The sequence below is a fragment of the Lynx rufus genome, unplaced genomic scaffold, assembly GCF_022079265.1.
Source record: "Lynx rufus isolate CCGP_SWC_20201006 ecotype Redwood Valley unplaced genomic scaffold, mLynRuf1.p SCAF_6, whole genome shotgun sequence".
NCBI lineage: Eukaryota > Metazoa > Chordata > Mammalia > Carnivora > Felidae > Lynx > Lynx rufus.
The window spans coordinates 115,495,463-115,515,680 of record NW_025814878.1 but is presented as its reverse complement, the minus strand read 5'-3'; the positions used below and the strand labels follow the sequence as shown (position 1 = coordinate 115,515,680).

At 49.3% G+C, this 20,218-nt stretch overlaps 2 protein-coding genes across 6 annotated transcripts; both read right to left on the bottom strand.

Annotated features, from left to right (window-relative positions):
• Positions 1–916: 916 nt before the first annotated feature.
• On the bottom strand, positions 917–10,155 carry ATF6B (activating transcription factor 6 beta). Of its 5 annotated transcripts, none has more exons than XM_047102390.1 (19): positions 10,046–10,155; positions 9,589–9,668; positions 9,377–9,455; positions 9,035–9,126; positions 8,374–8,509; positions 6,689–6,781; positions 5,929–6,014; positions 5,651–5,786; positions 5,431–5,562; positions 5,152–5,285; positions 4,295–4,480; positions 4,110–4,201; positions 3,512–3,691; positions 3,235–3,345; positions 2,971–3,052; positions 2,696–2,766; positions 2,361–2,472; positions 2,136–2,220; positions 917–1,607 (listed from the first exon to the last, which is right to left on the bottom strand). In XM_047102390.1, exons 1-19 carry the CDS (start codon positions 10,149–10,151, stop codon positions 1,378–1,380), a joined length of 2,223 nt encoding a protein of 740 aa, XP_046958346.1. In that variant the 5' UTR covers positions 10,152–10,155; the 3' UTR covers positions 917–1,377. The 5 variants fall into 5 exon arrangements, with proteins under 5 accessions (XP_046958346.1, XP_046958345.1, XP_046958348.1 ...); XM_047102389.1 differs by having other exon boundaries at positions 10,037–10,143; XM_047102392.1 differs by lacking the exon at positions 6,689–6,781.
• A 507-nt stretch (positions 10,156–10,662) lies between these two features.
• Positions 10,663–12,243, bottom strand: FKBPL (FKBP prolyl isomerase like). The gene is made up of 2 exons (XM_047102395.1): positions 12,078–12,243; positions 10,663–11,825 (listed from the first exon to the last, which is right to left on the bottom strand). The coding sequence occupies exon 2, from the start codon at positions 11,734–11,736 to the stop codon at positions 10,687–10,689; it is 1,050 nt and encodes a 349-aa protein (XP_046958351.1). The 5' UTR covers positions 11,737–11,825; positions 12,078–12,243; the 3' UTR covers positions 10,663–10,686.
• Between the last annotated feature and the right edge of the window lie 7,975 nt (positions 12,244–20,218).

Below are 20,218 nucleotides of genomic sequence, written 5' to 3'. Positions count from 1 at the left end.
GAGGGAGGAGAGGCCTAGTTCCTGGGAGCCCTGGTTCCAGGTTGCCATAGTTACTCAGTCTGTTTTCACCCCAAACACAGTAATGGGGAGTGGGGGAGCCTGGCTAGACACGTGAGGTTCACCCCTCCTCCTTCAGGCCTGGGCTTGTGGCCCGGGCGGCCCCTGTCCAGTCATCTGGGCGTTGAGCCCAGGCCCAGCCCACACCCTCTAGCTGACCCAGGACACTCCTGCAGGGCCAGGCCTGAGGCGCTGCTGGACAGGAGCCGCCGATGGGATCCCCCCAGCTTGAGTGAGATTTGGCCCCTCACCCTGTCCTCTTCCCCTTCCTCCTAATTAGAAGCACAGCCTTTCCTGCCAGGTCAGTTCTCATCCTTTTCTTTCACCTGGACTCACAAGTCTCAGTCTCCCCAAGTTTAGGGCTAAGAAGATGCTCTTGAACATCTCCCCTTCCCTCCAAACACTGCCCCCTTCTCCACTGTGGCCCCTCCTTTCTGGCTCACAGCCTTCTGGCCCCAGCTCTGCTGTTTGTTCAAGTTGCTCGTCCTGGAAATCAAGGGAGGGGAGGGAGAACCTGCTAGAATGCAGGAGACCCAGGGACGCTGCTTACCCCAAAGGGCGTGGGGCCCCCTGTCCTTCCTGTTTACTCAGACACATTCCAGGGATCTGTATCCTCAGGGTGTCATGCCAGGAGACATCCCACCCTCATCCCCCCCGCCCCCCGCCGCCCCCACCGCTAGACACAGACATGCCCCAGTGTTGTAGGGGCGGGGACAAGGGAATGACATGAGGTCTGGGATCCCACACCCATCCCACCCCAGAGCCAGCTATGTCTTCAGTGCTTGGTTGTCTGATATACTGTCAGTACAGAAGCCACTTTCCCCCAATTCCCCGTCCTGAGCCAGGAAGGCAGTCACCATTCCTTCAACTCCCTCCAAGTTGTTTATTTAATAATAAAAAAGAAGTTATACATATACATAAACCTGATCTCCCACCACCATCCCTCCTTTACTCCCAGTAACTAGCTCCAAAATGTAAAAATGTCCCTTGTCCCTCCCGGGGACCAAATTCCCACCTCCACCCCCTAAACAGAGAAACAAAAGAATAAAGAGTGTGCAGGAGTCCACCTATCCCAAAACTTAATCTCAAAAGAAGCAGGAATTAGGGGTTCAGAGAAATGAGAGGAGCCCTATATTCCAAAAAGGGGTGAGAAGAGAGGTAAACCCCCTCACCCCCAAATAAGGGCTTAACCCCACACCCTGTCTTTCCTTTACCAATTGCCCCAAGCCCAGGGATCAGAGAACTTAGAAAAAACCCACTTGGTCACCCCCCACCTCCCGTCCCCCACCACCAGCTCTAAGTCAGTGTGAGTTGCACAGGTCAGGGGTGATTGAGGTAGAGGGGCTGGTGGGAGGCCTGGCGTGCCTGGCCGGCTGCAGAAGCTGGCAAGGGGCCACCTGTGGCATTGCCTGGGGTCGAGGATGGCTGTTTTCGGAGCGAGGGAGGCACCGTGGAGGTCTTGATGTGAATCACCCGGGTGTCCATGACCTCACACTCGATCTGCATCATCTCCTCATAGTCTCCTGGAGCCCCCCGGCCTGACAGGGTCTCTGTGAGAAGGAGAGAGTTAAGAAAGAGGAGAAGTGCAGGCAAACAGAGAGGAAAAAAGTAGAGGTGGGCAGGGAGGGAGGGGCAATGGTGAGGAGACGGTCCATAGCAGGAGTTGAATGAGAGGGTAGGGATGGGGTTGGTGCAGGGAGAGGAAAGGGGCAGGAAAAGCAAATGACATCGATGAGTCACAGAGGACACATATGATTGAGGTCACAGAGGAAAGGACAGCAAGAGAACACAGAAAGTGAGAATCTGGCCATTCCCAGCCCACCCCCTCTGCCCATACCTCCTTGAGCACCGTCACCAAGGGATGGCCTGCACCCTCGTCTTCCTCCCATGTCTCCTGCATTCGGTTTTTCTCTCCATCCATTTCCTGCATCTTCTCATCCAGGAGTCTAGTCTCTCTCTGGAATGGCCCACTCCTCTCTCCACTTCCCCCTCAGCTCCTCATGCTGGATCTCCCTATCAGAACCTCCCCATTCCTCGATTTCAGGACCCCTCCCCAGATCTGGCAGGGAGAGAATTACCATTGGGGGCCATGGCAGGCATCACCAGGGACATCTTGGGTCGAGAGGTCTTGTTGTGGCTGATGGCAGGGAGCAGCAAGTGGTCCTGGGAAACAAAGGGGCCGGGCCAGAGGGCTGGAGGAAAAGATGTGGACAGGCTCTCCCCACCTCTACTCTATAGCCTCAGCCTGAAGACAGATTGCTGGAGAGCGCAGGGTGACAGGGATGGGGCAGGGAAGGACTCACCCTTCGGAAGGACACAACATAAAATGTGTCTTCTCGTCGGTCAATTGCATCCAGGAACTCTGGCTGCGAACGGTCTGGGTGGCGATATAGCTGCAGTTGGCCCGCAGAATCCCTAGCCAGGAGGGGAAACAGGATTTGGGAGAAACTAAGCCCCATGCCCAGTCCCCACCGGGGAAGATGGGAGAGGGTAAGAGAAAAAGACACGAGACCCCAGTGGATGAGGGAGGCATAACGCCATTGGTGGCAATGATGACAGACACAGGATAGCTCCTGGGGGTGTAGCTCTTTAGAGTGAAACCTCCCTTAGTAACAGACAAGCACCCTCATAGACTCACCTTTCTGGGGGCCCAGGGGGTTGGGTGGGAACTGCCTTAACTGGAGGCGACTTCTTCCAGAGCTGAGACTTCTGGAAGGAGAAGTATCTAAGGATTTGAAGAGGGTGAAGGGAAAAGGGAAAGAGACGGCCCCTGGAAGCTGATGCCACCTCACACCCACCCCTCCACTTCCCCCAAATGATCCCTCAAACCTCCACAATGAGATGCTCCCTCAAAATCCCCAGGACATTTAGTCTTCCAGTGGCCTTCCTTGAACCAGCCCTAGCCCCTCCTACCTGTTTCTCCTGGGCCCTCTGGGGGATCTTCCGCCGGCCTCTCTGGTGACGCTGGACCCAGCCGCTCAGCTCGTCCGCAAGCCTAGGGAAACAGAGGGGTAACACCTCTGTAAGGAGCCAGAGCTCCCATTTTCCTTGCCTGCGCACAGGAGAGGGAAGAGAGGGCAGGGAGAGCTGGTACTTCAGTACACAGGGATAGCCAGGCCACCTGTGGAGGGGGCCTCAGAGGACAGGGAAGATGCCCCAGCTGGGGATCCCCCACACCTCAGGGACTCGGTTCGGTTGAAATGCCGGCAATCAGAGGAGAGGAAGAGCTGATCCAGGTCTCTCAGCAGCAGCTCCTTGGCACTGCCCCCCGGGAAGGCTGTCAGGTTCCTGGAGTGAGGCAGGGAGGAGGCACTGATTAGAGGCTACCCCACGCCCCTCCCCAACAGAACAGGCAATGATGGCAGGAGAACTCTGGTTCCCCTAGGAAGAAAAAGTAAGTTTTGGAGAGGAGATACACTCAGCATCCCCAAAAGAGAGAGGGCCCTCTCCTTACCTGAAACTTGGCCGGCCTGGGGGGCTGGGCTGGGGCTCCTCAGGGCCCAGGGAGGAACCCTGGAGGGGTTCAACTCCATGAACCGGCTCTTGCGCTGAGAACTCCAGCAAGTGTCTCCGGGGTCGAGGCTCCTCTCCGCTCATCCGAGGAGAGATGGGAGCTGGAGGAGGGTCACTGATGCTGAGGATGAGGAAGGATCGAGTAAGGAATTCCAGCTTGGTCCAGGGGCTGGTTAAGATCATGGGCTCTGCAGAAAGCCTGCCTGGCTTCCAATCTATCCTGCAGAGCGAATCCCTTCATGTGTACAACGGGAATGAGAACCATCGCTACCTAATAAAGCCAGGAAGCACGAGGAGCTCAGCAAGCACTTAAAAGTCACTATCTTTACCATTGTTATTACCACCATCTGCTCCAGGACACACCATTTGAGAGAAATGATGGAAGGAGAAGGGACTGGCTGGATGCCCCGTGGGTGCTGAGGACAGCTGTGCTGCCTGCGTGTAAGTGGAATGAAAGGGCCTGTGCCAAGGCAGGCAGGCAGGCAGCTGTGAGGGTGGGCTCTACCCAGAAGCTTTGGGGGAGGCAGGGAAGGTCTCACCTGACAGGTCCAAAGTTGAAGGCAATGAAAAGAAGGAACACCATGATGCAGACCACCTTCCTGTTTCCAGACCCTAACTTGAGCTCGCTGTTCTAAGGTGAGAGAGAGAGATGAGAGAGGGGGTGAGTCATCCCCAAGGAGTCTGCCTGTATTCCCAGGAGCCTCCCTGGGACGGACCGTCTTACTTCAGCCAGCAGGGCCTCCAGCCGCCGCCGGAGGGCAGCATTCTCCCTGCGGAGCTGCTGGTTGTCGGCCAGCACAGCCTGCAGCCGAGCCTCCAGCCCCTGCAGATACTCCTTCTTCTTCCTCCTGGACTGGCAGGCCGACTCCCGGTTCTTGATCATTCGCTGCTGCCGCTTCAGCAGCTTTGCCTAGGGTACCGGGAGGATCAGAAAAGGAATGACAGAGGGGTGGGAGAGGGGAACTATGCCTCCCAACTTCAGGAACTGATTACCCAATGCTCACACTGGCCACTCTATCCCCTTCCTGACCTCTACCGACACAGCCAGGGACGGGTTATTCCTCTCTGCTAAAACGTTCCACAGAAGGAGCCCTTCTCTCAACCACTCCCTGCTCCTGTCCCTCACAGCTGAGAGAAGTCAGACTGTAGGAAGGACTTCCTCCATCCTGGTTCCTGGTGCAAACTCAGTTCCTTTCCTTGGTGGGTGGGGTCTTCCTTCCTCTCAATTCTTTTTAGGGCCCACACTTTAACTTTGCCATAATTAAAGAACACTTTACCTGGTTTTCCCCTAGGAAACAGCCTCCCTCTTCCAACTACTGCCACAACCATAACACAGTATGGGTCCCCTGCCTTAGATTTACTGACACCAATGCCATTTCTTCATCTTCAGTGTTAGCAAAACTAAGGATCCTAAAATTACAGAGTTGATACTCATATATAAACAGGGATCCACTCTGACCTTCAAGATCATCTATGGCTTTGCTTCCTCACTTTTCGATCCCTCCTCATTCCACAATTCTCTCTTCCATGGCAGACTTCCTCCCCATTACTAGTCTTACTCCTCTCCTCCCCAGTACTTACATCCACTTCAGGTGGGCATGAGTTCCCAGGCATAGGAGCTGGAACAATGCTCTTCCTCTCAGGCCTTGGAGCAGGGGGGGCCGGCCCCTCAGGCTGGACCCGAATAGCACCTTGGATGAGGACAACTGGTGACACTGGGGCAAGTGAGCAGGAGAAGGAGGTGAGAGCTGTTCTTGTGTCCATACCCGTACCTGAGCACCCAAGGGCTGGGAGCCTCAATGGCTGTGAGCTCCCCGAGAAAGTCAATCCAGTCCGGCTCCTTCTCTCCTATTTTAGTACCTGGGGGTGGTTGGACAAGAGGCTGCAAAAGGATGGTGGTGCTAGGAGGCACAGCTCTGGGTGGCATTGGGACAGTGGTTATCACCACAGGTTTGGGCTGCAGCGCTGGCTTCCGGGTGGGCAAGGCTTTGCCTGAAGGAAGGGAAAAGGAAGAAAGGAAGGAATGTCAGGACTAGAGGCCTCTTGCCGGGGATCCCAACATATCAGCTTGCCCCATTACCTAAGGAGCCATCGGAGGATGGGCCCATGCTGATCTGGACACCTCCAAGTGGGGGGCCTAGGACATCCCGCAGGAGACACCCTTGAGGGGATGGTGACTCTGTCTTCACTTCCAGTACCTCCTCTCCTATAAAACCCTGTGTTGGGCATTCCAAAAGATATGTGAGTCAGGAGGGATATCAAGGAGAAGGAGCTGAAGAAGAGAATGCTTTCATACCTCTGAGAGGCAGAAGGAGCTCACTGGAATGTCTGGAGAGAGTAAGAAAGGTTGAAGCTCACCTGGTTGGGGGACTCTGCTGAGAGCAGGGAAGCCTCAGAGTTGATGGAGGAAGATGGAGAGACAGGCTCTAGCTTGGTCTGGACATCTGTGAGGTGTCAGGATAATATAAAATGCTGGGTATCAGATAAACACTGAAGGAGAAGAGGATTAAGATAGGGGATGGAAGACATGGTCCTTCCCCCTTGTACCAAAAACTAAGACTATTCTGGCCCTAGGCATGCAATCCAGAAGGCAGAGAACTATGGGGTTGCTGACCTGCTGGCTCTCTTCCTACCTCTTTGCCCAGAACTTTCCTTTCTCCTTCACTGGCTCCTGAAGCTGTCTCTATGCTGACAGCAGCCAAGTCTGAATTTCTACCCTTGACTGCTCACCTGTGTCCCAATCCTGACTCCCAAGGTGCCTGCTGGTCATTCCTTTCTTGTGCCCCACCACCCACCCAAATTCAAGCTGGCCTTAAATGGGGCTCACAGCTTGTCCCTTCACACAAATTCCTTTTACTCCGTCAGGCTCCCAGGCACCAAATCACAAAGCCTCAGTCACCTCTGAGCCTTCCTGGCCTCTGTTAAATCCATCTGTGAGACTTGCTGGTCACCCCATGTGGGTGAAATAAAAGTCATCTGAGGGCCAGATTCAACCCCAAGGTCAACAGTCTGCCGCTACCTTTGGTCCATACAACTCTTTTGGGTACTTAATTATAGAACTGCCAATATTGCTATTTAAAAATTTCAACTTATGTTTATGAATAAGTAATATACTCACAAAACTCCAAAGGACCAAAAGGTAATTCAGTGAAGTGGATCTCCTTCCCTTTCTTGTCTACCAGCCACCTGGATCCCTCCTCAGAGATGATCACTATTTGATTATTAACCACGTGTTATGACACTCATGAGACTCTCCAAAAGCAAAGATTTGTTTTATGCTTCCTGTCTATCAAACTGATGGGTAAAGCACAGGCCCTCAGAAGATAACCTAAATACAAGGGGAGAATCGACTCCTTTGCAAAGTCCTCAACAGTCAAGGTTTATATCCTTATCTTGTTGGCGAATGTGATCTGTTTCTCTCTCCAAATCCATTTTCTATACTAATCTGCCCCGCCCTGAGGCTGGGGAGGAAAACAGAATGGACTGCATCACTGGGCTCCCTTGCCAAAGACAGGCAGTGCCAGGAAACCCTGAAGGCGCTTTGTAATCCACAACAGTGAATTCAGCACATTCCCTGGCCTGGGGGCTCGTGCTCTTGCAATACCTATCTGCCCTAGCATGAAACTCTGGCATCAAATCCTACACAGGAAGTCACTGCAATTCTTCCATTCTATGTCATTCTTTCTGCCTCTTTTCAGAATCCAAATATCTTTCTTGAGGAACTGTATCCAGTCCTGCCTCTCCATGATCCATTCTCTCTACTCTGTCACCAGAGTCAGCTTCCTAATCACACTGTTCTCCTGCTCGATTCTTCAGTCTCCCAACTGCCCATAGGATAAAAGCTAAGAGTCCCTTAGCACGGTTCTCACTTGGCCTGCAGCCTCTGCAACTTTCTTGCCATTTCCCACTCCCTCCTCACATCCACTCTGAGGAGATACAAGCTCCCTAGATACACACACACACACACACACACACACACACACACACACGTGTGCGCACATGCCACAGTCCCCACATTCATCTTGTGCCTAATTTCTATGTGTCCTTCAAACTCAGTTCAGGAAATGCTTCCTCCAGGAGCACATCACTGATCCAGCCCCAATAGGGTGAGCTGCCCCTCTTATGAGTTTTCATGGCACCTTGTGATGTCTATCCTGGAGTTCCCACACCTGCAGCAACTGGTATCTGTCTTTCCCCTCCCTCCACACTACAAGATTCTTGGGTCAACATGATGCTCACATCTTCTTCATCTTGCATTCCCAGCACCCCGTCCAGTATGTGGCATGGAGTAGGTGCTCTATAAATGTTTACTGTGTAAACACCTAAGAGTAAATAAACTTAGTAACACTTAGTGAAATAGTGCAAGTAATGTTAACTGTAGGATCTAGGAGTTGAGTATATGGAATTTCAACTTTTCTGTATGTTTGAAAAATTTTTATAATAAAACTTCAGGGGTGGGAAATAAAAAAATATGCCCTAAAGTACTGTCCATAAGTTTTTTAAAAATGCAAAGCAACGGGGCCGGGGCAGGGGGGACATGTGCCTGGGTGACTTAGTCAGTTAAACGTCTGACATCAGCCAGGTCATGATCTCAGGGTACCTGAGTTTGAGCCCCACATGGCATCAGGCTCTTCCGGCTCTCCTCTATCAGCACAGAGTCTGATTCAGATCCTCTGTCCCCACTTTCTCTGCCCCTCCCCTGCTTGCTTTCTCTCTCTCTCTCTCTCCTGCTGCCTTGGTAAAGCCCCTCTCCCATCTACCCTGCCTTGGTAAAGCCTGGGGGTGGTAGCAGGCTGTTATTACCTGAGGGGTCATCAGAGGTGGGACCCACATTGATCTGGACCGTTTCAAATGGGGATGTTGGATCATCTCCTAGGAGGCAGAGTGGGGGTGCCAAGGACTCTGTCTTCACAACCAGCACCTCCCCTACAGCAGGGACCTGGGTGAGAGTTGGGTGAAGTGGTGGGGGGTCAGAAAAAATAAAACAAGGAAGGTGTTGAGAGCAAGAGTAAGAACAAAAGTTTTTACTAATTTTTGACTAGCTTTTACTCATTACTAATTATTTGACATTCTGGTTTTACTGAGTATCTCCTTAAGCTGTCTCTGGCCCCTCGTTTTCTCTATATTATTCCTGGAAGGGTTGATGAAGTCTCATGATTTCGAATATTGCCTTAGAATGGACAACTGGGGCAAGAGCAATTTCAGAATTCTCAGCAGTTAACAACTCTCTTCTTCCTGGCCCCACCATGGCTGCCACATATCTCTATTTATTAAAATGACTCCATCTTCACTTACAGACAACCACAGAGGAGACATGGAAAATGAGGATATTAAAGAAATCCAAAGGCACCACCACTACTCCATGACCCATAGCACACAAAACATTTTCTCAGCACCTATGCATGAAGGGACTGGAACACCATCCCTGCCACAAACAGCAGAAGGAAGGAGATGGTTCTCTCACCTGGCTAGAGGGCTCTGTGGAAAGACGCGATGATTCAGAGCTGAGGGAGGAAGAGGAGCAGGGGGAGGACGGCTCAGACTTCACCTGAAGATCTGGAAGAAAGGGGTTGGGGAATAACCAGGAAGCAGAGCCTGAAGAGTCCAAAACGTGCCCAAAGCCTTGGAGGTGAGGATCCCCTCACCTGGGGCAAAGGGGAACGAACACATAAGGGGCTGAAGGAAAGAGGAGTGCACAGGCACTTATGAAGAGGAGGTGTGAGGATATAGGGGAGTGTGTAGTTCCTGGAAAACAGTGGAAAGAGAGGGTTTTGTAAGGATGCAGGAATCACAAGGGATATCTTACCTGGAAAGATAGGCAGGGGGTCCCAGGGTGGCTCAGGAGGGCTGACATCCATCCCCACGTCCAAGGAACTGCTGCCAAACTGAATAAAGAAGGACATTAGACGGCAAGAATGGGAAGGCAACGGCTTCATGAGCTCTGGCTTGGGGCTGAGTCCTTGTTCCGGGGCGACTCCCGACCCCCAAAGGTTAGAGACAAGGCTAGAGAAGCAGTACCGGGACATCCTGCTCTGGGCAACGGAAGAGCTGCGTCTGCTCCTCCGCGACATCATCTAAGCCAGTATACAAGGTGCTGTCTGCAAGAGATGAAGAGCATCAGGGGGTCGTCCGGTGGCCCAGCCTACAGATCTACACACAGCCCTGGGCCCATCCCTCATTGGCTCGGCTCGGCCAGACCTACCGCCCGCCCACTTGAAACGTGATACAGCCAAAGAACTTCAGCTCCTCCTTCCCCCACCCCGGAACAACTCGATGTTTCTGCAGGGAGCAGAGGTCTTTCCCAACTCCCGCATCCCCCCAAATGCACAACGAGCCCCCCTGCTCCGCCCTCTTTCGGGTGATGGATTCCGTATTTGCCCAGCCTTCCTCTATGGACCTCCGCTTCCTCCCTGCGTGCCTCAAAAGCATAGTATGCCACAGCCCTCCTCCCTCCCCCAGGCCTCACTCCGCAGACCCCAGTCCTCCGGGCTCAGCAAGTTATCGGTGAAAAAACGTGTTGGGTCCGCAATCTCGCTGAGCAGCATCAGTTCCGCCATCTTTCCCTCCCGCCCCCCAGCCATGAGACGGTCCCCAAGACCCGCCTCTCCCCATCATCAACTAATCAGTTGACTCTTAAAAAAAGGGGGCGGTGTCCCGGAAGCTCTACCAACCAGTAAGAGACCTGGGTGCTGAATACTTGAGATGGCTGGATAGGGCGGGCCAATGGGAGCACGGCAGAAGGACAGCACTCCCGCTGAACCGGGCTGTATAGTTTGCGCATGCGCCGGGCGGGACCCAACGAGAAAGCCTGGGAAATGTAGTTCCCGGGATTTAAAGGCCCGCCATCTCCCCCAATCCTAAATTCAGAAGTTTATGTATCGTCCATTTATCCTCGGATATGAATAAGCCCCCCCAAAATGTAGCACAGGTGATCATATGGCTTTTAATGGTAAAAGAGGGAGGGAGGCGCACTGAGTCCACTGTTATCTCCCCTAAGAAAGCAAAAGCTAGGAATGAATGGGATATGGCTGAAACCCTCCCTCTTGGTCCCCTCAAAATCTCACGGCATAAACCACAATTCACAGGTTCCTGTCTCTTTTAAGATTTAACTTTTAATCAGCCAAACATCTTGCGCAGACCCTGAGCCAGCCCTGCATCTTGTTTCTTCCCCTGAATGATCACCTTTCCCAGCTCTTCCTGGGCTGCCCGGTTTTTGGGGTCTACCGCCAGCACCTTCCTGAGGTCAGCAGTTGCTTTTTCAAGGTTCCCAAGGGCAGCCTGGGCAACCCCCCTTCGGTACAAGGCCTTTAAATGGCCAGGTTCCCGCTCCAGCACTCGGTCACAGCTCTGGGCTGCCAACTGAGGCTGCCCTAGCAGCAACTGACAGGCAGCCAGATTGGCATGAAGAACAGTTCGTTCTGGAGGGCCGGGTGGGGGTAAAGTCAGCAGCAGCCGAAGAGCCCGTCCATAGCATCTGGCAGCCGCTTCAGGGTTCCCAGCTCGAAATAATTCTGTGCCCCTTGCACGTTCTTCCCTGGCCAAGGCCTCCTTCTCACTGGCCTCCAGCTCCCAGGAGTCCCTGCCCTGAGTGAAGGAGGCCAGTGTGAGCCTGAAAGGAGGTCCAGAGTGTTCAGAGAGCTGAAGCTCTGCCTCCTCACCTTGACACATGGACTCCAAGCATTTCTCTATGAGTTCCCCCCAAGTCCCCTCCCTCCATGGGCCTAACCCCATAGTTAGCTCGGTCCATCCCTCTGGCAGGCCTGACCCAAAAGGAAACCCAAACGCCAGTACCCGGCAGCAGGAGCCCAGCTTGGGTTTGTCCAAGCCATGGCCACGGATTATGATCTTTTTAACAAAGCTCCCATCCGGACAGTACCAGAGATCAGAAGCTTGAAGGGGCTCTGGCATCTCACTGGTTGATCCACGAGACTTAGCAGAGTTTCCTTGAAGTCCAGCGGCCAGTTTTTCAGTTCCTTGAGAATTCTCTAGAATTTGGCTGGCTTGATTTGGGCTCACTCTCAGCTCAAGGATTTCAGTAGGAGGGTCTGGGGACTGCTGCTTGATCTGGGTAGTTGAATCAAGGTTCTCCTGGGGGTTCTTTTCCCATTGTTGTTGCGGTTGAGAGGTGTCCTTCTCTCCCACTGGATTGACTGGTGGCATCTCCATTTGGCTGCCTGGTCCCTTCCACCGTGGGTGAATCCACCGTGGGTGAACAGTTTTGGTCAGAAAGGGGTGGATCAGTTTCAGGTCAGCACCTAAAAAGAACACCAAAACAATGCTAATGGCAGAATTCTTACTTAGACGTCCTTTTTGTCCTCCCCTGTCCTGGGACCCAGGCCCCCAGTCCTCAGTCTTTTTTTTTTTCTTCCTCCAAAAATCCCTGTCGGACTAGAGCCTCCGGCCCACCCAAAACTAATCCAGAACTAATGCAGAACTATAAATTCCACAAATCCCTGCGGTTCAGGTAGCCGCCCCAACTACGGACACCCGATCGAGTCAAAAAGTACCTGGGCAGCCGAAACGCCTAGCCTGGTGGCAATATCCGGACCATTGGGATCACCTCTCCTTCCGAAGCTAAGTGCTTCCTGAGTACTGGCCTCAGAGTCTTGCTCCACGGGGAGAAGACGGCCGTGGGCCAGGGGCATCTGGAGACAATAACAGCTAACCCTGAGCCCGCGAGGCTGCGAATCTAATCAAATTCCTGTCAACCAATCCGGCGGAGGGAGAGACCTGGTTAGCCCGCCTTTTGGACGTGACATCATTCCCCCCGCCCCCCCCCCACCCCCCCCCCCCCCCCCACCCGCAACCGGGAAGCTGTAGGCCTTAGCAACCGAACCTGGCCGAATCAAACCGAGCTAGCGAGGTCCGACTGGTCAGGTCATTGAGACTAAAAGTCTGGAGAAGTCCTGAAATGGGAGACTGGGGCTCAGGAGGGAGAGCGGGGGAATGACGGAGCTAGCGGTGACTGATGGCGGTAGCAATCTTTTTAGGTGAAGACCCCAGGCCCACCCGTGCCCTATGTTCAGGGCTCCCAGCCAGAGCCATCCAACCTACTCCTTAACCCATTCAGTCCAGGGTGCTGCAAGAGAAACCCCCAGGCCTCTTTTTCCTCATTTGCCCCTATGTCCTGGGATAGGGATTCCCTGGGATCACCTGAAGCTTCTTACCTGTTCCCTCATACTCATCACTGCCTTTCAAGTCTTCTTCCTGAAGAAATCTTAGTCCTTTTCAAACTTTGATGTGCATACATATCATTTGGGGAAACTTAAATCTCAGGTTTGGATTTAGGAAGTCTGGGTTGGGCCCTACATTCTGCATTTTTCTTTTTCTTTTTTTAAATTTACATCCAAGTTAGTTAGCATATTGTACAATAATGGTTTCAGGAGTAGATTCCAGTGATTCATCCCTTATGTATAACACCCAGTGCTCATCCCAACAAGGGTCTTCTTTAATGCCCCTTACCCGTTTAGCCCATCACCTCACCCACAACTCCTCCAGCAACCCTCAGTTTGTTCTCTATATTTAAGAGTCTCTTATGTTTGGGGTGCCTGGGTGGCTCAGTCAGTTAAGCATCTGACTTTGGCTTAGGTCATGATCTCATGGTTTGTGAGTTCGAGCCCCGTGTCAGGCTCTGTGCTGACAGCCCAGAGCTTGGAACCTGCTTTGGATTCTGTGTCTCCCTCTATCTCTGTCCCTCCACTGCTTGCACTCTGTCTTGCTGTCTCTCAAAAATAAATAAAAACATTAAAAAAAATTGTTTGTTTTTAATTTTTTTTTCAACGTTTATTTATTATTTTTGGGACAGAGAGAGACAGAGCATGAACGGGGGAGGGGCAGAGAGAGAGGGAGACACAGAAACTGAAACAGGCTCCAGGCTCTGAGCCATCAGCCCAGAGCCTGACGCGGGGCTCGAACTCACGGACTGCGAGATCGTGACCTGGCTGAAGTCGGACGCTTAACCGACTGCGCCACCCAGGCGCCCCTAAAAAAATTTTTTTAAGTCTCTTATGTTTTGTCCCCCTCCCTGTTTTTATATTATTTTTGCTTCCCTTCCCTTATGTTCATCTGTTTTGTATCTTAAAGTCTTCATATGAGTGAAGTCATATATTTGTCTTTCTCTGACTAATTTCGCTTAGCATTATACCCTCAAGTTCCATCCACGTTGTTGCAAATGGCAAGATTTCATCCTTTTTGATTGCCGAGTAATACTCCATTGTATATGTATACCACATCTTCTTTATCCCTTCATCTGTCCATGGACATTTGGGCTCTTCCCATACTTTAGCTACTGTCGGTAGCGCTGCTATAAACATTGGGGTGCATGTGCCCCTTTGAAACAGCACATCTGTGTCCCTTGGATAAATACCTAGTAGTGCAATTGCTGGGTTGTAGGGTAGTTCTATTTTTAATTTTTTGAGGAACCTCCATACTGTTTTCCAGAGTGGATTCACCAGTTTGCACCAGCAGTGCAAAAAAAGATCCTCTTTCTCTGCATCCTCACCAATATCTGTTGTTGCTTGAGTTAATTTTAGCTATTCTGACTGGTGTGAGGTGGTATCTCATTGTGGTTTTGATTTGTATTTCCCTGATGATGAGTGATGTTGAACATTTTTTCACGTGTCTGTTTAGCCATTTGGATGTCTTCTTTGGAAAAGTGTCTATTCATGTCTTTTGCCCATTTATTCACTGGGTTATTTGTTTTTTGGGTGTTCAGTTTGATAAGTTCTTTATATATTTTGGATACTAACCCTTTATTTGATAAGTCATTTGCAAATATCTTCTCCCCTTCTGCTGGTTGCCTTTTAGTTTTGCTGATTGTTTCCTTCACTGTGCAGAAGATTTTTATGTTGATGAGGTCCCAATAGTTCATTTTTGCTTTTGTTTCCCTTGCCTCCAGAGACATGTCAAGTAAGAAGTTGCTGTGGCCGAGGTCAAAGAGGTTTTTGCCTGCTTTCTCCTCTAGGATTTTGATAGCTTCCTGTCTTAACGTTTAGGGCTTTCATCCATTTTGAGCTTATTTTTGTGTATGGTGTAAGAAAGTGGTCCAGGTTCATTTTTCCGCATGTTGCTGTCCAGTTTTCCCAACATCATTTGCTGAAGAGACTGTCTTTATTCCACTGGATATTCTTTCCTGCTTTGTCAAAGATTAGTTGGTCATATGTTTATTGGTCCATTTCTGGGTTTTCTATTCTGTTCCATTGATCTAAGTGTCTGTTTTTGTGCCAGTCTTGATGTTTACATACTGTCTTGATGATTACAGCTTTTTAATACATCTTGAAGCCCAGGATTGTGATGCCTTCTGCTTTGGTTTTCTTTTTCAGGATGGCTTTGGCTATTTGGGGTCTTTTCTGGTGCCATACAAATTTTAGGATTGTTTGTTCTAGTTCTGTGAAGAGTGATGATGTTATTTTGATAGGGTTTTTAATTTTTTTTAATGTTTATTTATTTTTGAGAGAGACAGAGACAGAGCATGAGCAGGGAAGGGCAACGAGAGAGGGAGACAGAATCTGAAGCAGGCTTCAGGATCTGAGCTGTCAGCACAGAGCCTGACGCAGGCCTGAACCCACGACCTGAGCCGAAGTCGGTCACTTAACCAACTGAGCCACCCAGGCACCCCTACATTCTGCATTTCCAACAAGCTCTTGAATGGTGATGCTGCTGGTCCATGAACCACACTTTGAATGATATGATTCAAGAATAACCTCATCCCATTCTCCACCCTTGCTCTGTGCCCCTTCAGTTGGTCCTGTATTTTGTATATATAACTAGCATAACCTGTTCCATTGGGCGTGTCACTGGATGGAAAACTGGTCCTCTTCCTCCTCCTAATAAAAGAAGTAGGTCCCACACAAAAGTGTGATTCAGCCTTGCTTGACCAGCTCCCAACACTGGCTGGGCCACCACAGCTCTTCAGAGAAGGAGAATCCCATTCTCAGTACTTCACTTTGGCTCCTTCTTCACTTTACTCTCTAACAACCTACCATTGTGTCCCAGACTACAAAGACCATGCCAGGACAGCCAGGAGGGGAGGTAGTTTCCTCATTAGGCACAGAATTGTGTCAGAACAGTCCTCTCCATTTTGTGTTGAGACTCAGGTCATTAACCTAGACTTTTTCTCAAGTTTTACTTCTGGGTTCTGGGTCAGAATAACCTTAGTCCACTGCTATCTTTTCCCCTATGGCTAAATAGTCTGATTCTTGTAATCCCAGGCTCCCTTGTAAGCCCAGGCTCCTATTGAAAATTAATCCACATTTTCTCCCTCTCTCCTTCCCCCTTTCCATTTCTAGGGTTTTTTGAAAAGGCAGGAAGTCTAGAATGAGTCGCAAAAGTTTATTTACACCCTAATCCATGGACAAAGTTTGCTAATTTGTGTTGTATGCCTTAACTGAGAGGGCCACTCTGATGACCCTTCAAAGATCAGCTTCTCTCAGTGAAAAGAAACTGTATTCTGCTACAAATGTATTGCTTTGTAATGTTCTCTTATTGTTTTGTGTGTGTATGTTTCAGTTCTAACAGACTCGAGAGGGCAGAGGCCTTGTCTCTATATTTTTGTGTTTCTCCTTCCTTCCTTCCTTCCTTCCTTCCTTCCTTCCTTCCTTCCTTCCTTCCTTCCTCCTTCAACAAATGCTTATTGAGCACAAGCTATGTTCCAGGCAGCATGCTAGGAATTGAGGGTACATAGATGAATGAGATAGACACAGTCTCTGCTCTCATGGAACTTCTAGTCCGTCAAGAAAATAGTAATTACAGTAGCACGGAGAAGTGTGAGATGCTATGAGAGTGGATGAAGGATTAGGAGATATTCCTTAGGGATGAGACATTCTTACTGCCATTCAAAGAATGAGTTAGAACTACCTCTCAGTTCTATAGAACCCATATTGAAAACCACTGAATTAAGTGGTCGACTTTGTCTCTTCAGGTGATCCCCTGTCACCATTGTGACTATAAAAACAAATACAAGCATAGGCACATAAACTCCTAAAGAAAGTAATCCAAATCATCCAAAATGAAAATATTTTTGTGTATTTTTAAATTTTTATTTATTTTTTATTAAAAATTTTTTAATGTTTATTTTTTGAGAGAGAGAGACAGAGGGTGAGCAGGGGAAGGGCAGAGAGAGAGGGAGACACAGAATCCAAAGCAGGAGCTGTCAGCACAGAGCCAGACATGGGGCTCAAACCTACAAACTGTGAGATCATGACCTGAGCCAAAGTGGGACACTTAACTGACTGAGCCACCCAGGTGTCCCGAAAATATTTTTTTTAAATAAATAAAATTTGAATTTCATCAAAATGAAAACACATTTAAATTTTATGTAAGAAGACTCGGAATTCTCAGAGGAGGAATCCATGGATCTTTAGGTTTCCCCGGTCTCAGCTTGAGAAACAGAGGAGTAGGAAGGGACAAAGGTGTGAAGACTCAGAAATGGGGAAAAGCATAGGTTCTTCCCCAAAGTGTTGCTGCATGAATGTTAACTGACTCACTGCTTGCTCTCTCCTGGTTCCCTGCCCCTTGAGCCTCATCATGCGGGGGCTCCGCTCTCTAGGGATAGTCACTAAGGAATGGGGAGGAAGTGGGGAAACACGCTAGGAGGATTATATCCCCAGGCCTGACTAGAGAACATGGAACATGGGATCTGAGTCTGAGGAGGACACAAAGAGGATGACAAGTGAAAATTTGCTTACCTGTTGGGGTAGAGGCTTGGACTGAAGAGTGAGGAAGGAACACTGTTTCTCATCTTTCTCTTTCCCCTAAAGATTTGAGAATGAACTGGAAGAAGAGCAGCCTTGAGGGAAAGAGATGAAAAGGAACTTTCTTCTCCAAGTGACTAGATTCAATCCCAACCTCCCACTACAAGTGTCTCCTGCTCTCCCTCTTCTTTTGGTGTTTCAGGGACTAACCTCACAGCACCAAATTGTATGGGTGCTTTGGAACATGACTTACCTTGTGTCTAAGACATTTCTCCTGTCTCAGGTGAAAGGGATGGGAGGGAGTAGCACACAGGAACCTCTGGAAAGGAAATGAGATCATAGGAGACTCTGTGTTAAGAAAGTCAGAGAGACATCTTGGGAGAATGGAAGGACTTGGGGTGGGGGTGGGGTCACTGCTTTTGCAATCTGTGATTATAGACAATAGACCCTATTCTGGAATAATTCTTCCTTCATCCAAGTCATTATAAAGGACATTTAATGCCTTGTTGAAGATCATTCTGAGGGAAATCTCCACATATGACAAGTTTGTGAGGATTTACCTGTAAATAATTGTTTTTAAACCCCACCTGGTGTCATTTCTGTCCTGTCTTTCTTCTTTCTTCTTTCTTTTTTCTGAGTCATCTCTTTTCAAGGTAACTCAGAGTATCTGGCCATATTCTGGTGCTCTCCTTGCCCTATCTTATAAGGGCATTTGTGTGTGTGTGTGTGTGTGTGTGTGTGTGTTTTAATTGAAGAATAGTTGACACACAATGTTACATTAGTTTCAGGTGTACAATGTAATGACTGGACAAGTCTATATGCTATGCCACGCTCAACCACAAGTGTAGAGCCCGTTTGTCACTATACAGTATTATCGTAATAGCATTCCCTGTGTTGAATTTATTGACCGTATTCCCTATGTTGAACTTTTAATCCCTGTGACTTATTCATTCCACAACTAGGAGCCTGTATTCCCTGTTCTTCATACACTTTGCCCATCTCCTTGCCTTCCTCCCCTCTGGCAGCCATCAGTTTGTCCTCTGTATTTATGGGTCTGTTTCTGCTCCACGGGGGCGTTGTTTTGCCGTCATCAAAGGTCTAACCTGATGGCAGAAGCTGAGAGAAGAGGTTCAGGAACTGGTGCAAGATAATTTGTGAGCTGGTGGTTGTTCCTTGTTGTCTCCATACACACAAAGCATATGGCACCTGCCCTCTAAATGGGTGAAGTAAGATTCTTATTCATTCAATAATCTTTACTGAGTACTCAGAACTTGTCAATGGCACACAGAGAGAAATATAGAGAGATCCCCACCAGCAGTCTAATAGGGTAAGGTCATAGTTAACAAAAGCTCCAGAGGCAAGCATACAACTGATAAGTGGCAGGGAGGTTATTTCCAACTGGGGGGTGATCTGAAAAGGAGTCCAGAGGGTTGAGTCATGGAGGATGGACATGATTTTGACCTGCAGAGATTGCAGGAGTTTGTTTATTGCAGGTGAAGGAAGCAATACAAGTCAGGAGAGATAAGGAAATGAAAGCCACTTTACATCCAGTGTTATTCATCTCTGGCTTGTCAATCTCAGCTTTCTCAGAGATCTCAATATCCCATGCAGGCTGCCCTGTCACCAGGCATCAAGCTGGTTGGAATTTTTTATACCCTCACATTCCCCTGCATTCCATACTCACCACATGGCACCATATGCTGCAGTTACTCTCTGCGATTTATCATCAGCACGAAAGACAAAAATTCTAGCTTTCCAAAGGCTAAATAAATTTCCCCTTCTGTTTAGCTTTGGTGGTTTCTGTGGTTTTAGTTCTGCTGGGATTTATGTCAAAATTGTTCCTCCCTCCTCTGCTCCCAAAGCATTTTAGGGTTGTATTATAAGCAGGGTTTTCAGGCAGGATGAAGCAGTGAAAGGCAGACTTTTCCACAGTGAAATGTTTAATGATAAGAGCTGCTCTTTACCGAATCTTGGCCATGCATTACGACCACAATACCAGGCACAGGGCTGTTTTTTATTTATTTTTTAATGTTTATTTATTTTTGAGAGAGAGAGAGAGAGCATGGGAGGGGCAGAGAGAGAGGGGGAGAGAAGGATCTGAAGCAGGCTCCTTGCTGACAACGGTGAGCCCATTATGGAGCTCGAACTTATAAACCATGAGATCATGACCTGAGCTGAAGTAGGACACTTAATCGACTGAGGCCCCTTGTGTTGTTTTTAATCATGATGAGGAGAAGCTTCCTTGTAGAGGTGATATTTGTGCAAAGACATGAATGAGCAAGGGAGCAGGCATGCAGATAACTGGAGGAAGAGTGTCCAGGAAGACAAAAACAGGAGTGCAAAGGCCCTAGGCAGAAAGGAATTGGATTTTTATGTTAAATTCCTAGCGGCTCAGAGACCAGCAAGGAGGCCAGAGTGGGTGAAGCAGAGTAAACAAGGCAAAGGGTGGGAGGGGATGAAGTCAAGGAGGTGGGGAAGAAACAAGGTCTGGTAGGCTTCATAGGCCAACATATTTGGATCTTATTCTAAGTGTATATATGGTAGCCACCAGAAGGTTTGAGCAAGGTGAGTGATAGCATCTGGTAATTTACAAGATCACTCTGGTGCTCGCTTGGGCAAGATGTATAATAAAAGATCACTTTGATTTCTTTTTTTTTTAATTTTTTCTTTTTTAACGTTTATTTATTTTTGAGACAGAGAGAGGCAGAGCATGAACAGGGGAGGGGCAGAGAGAGAGGGAGACACAGAATCTGAAACAGGCTCCAGGCTCCGAGCTGTCAGCACAGAGCCCGACGCAGGGCTTGAACTCACGGTCCGTGAGATCATGACCTGAGCCGAAGTCGAACCTTAACTGACCGAGCCACCCAGGTGCCCCAAGATCACTTTGATTTCTGCATGGAGAATGGACTGTATCAGTCAAAAATGGAAGCAGAAAATCCAGTTAAGGGGTTAGTCAA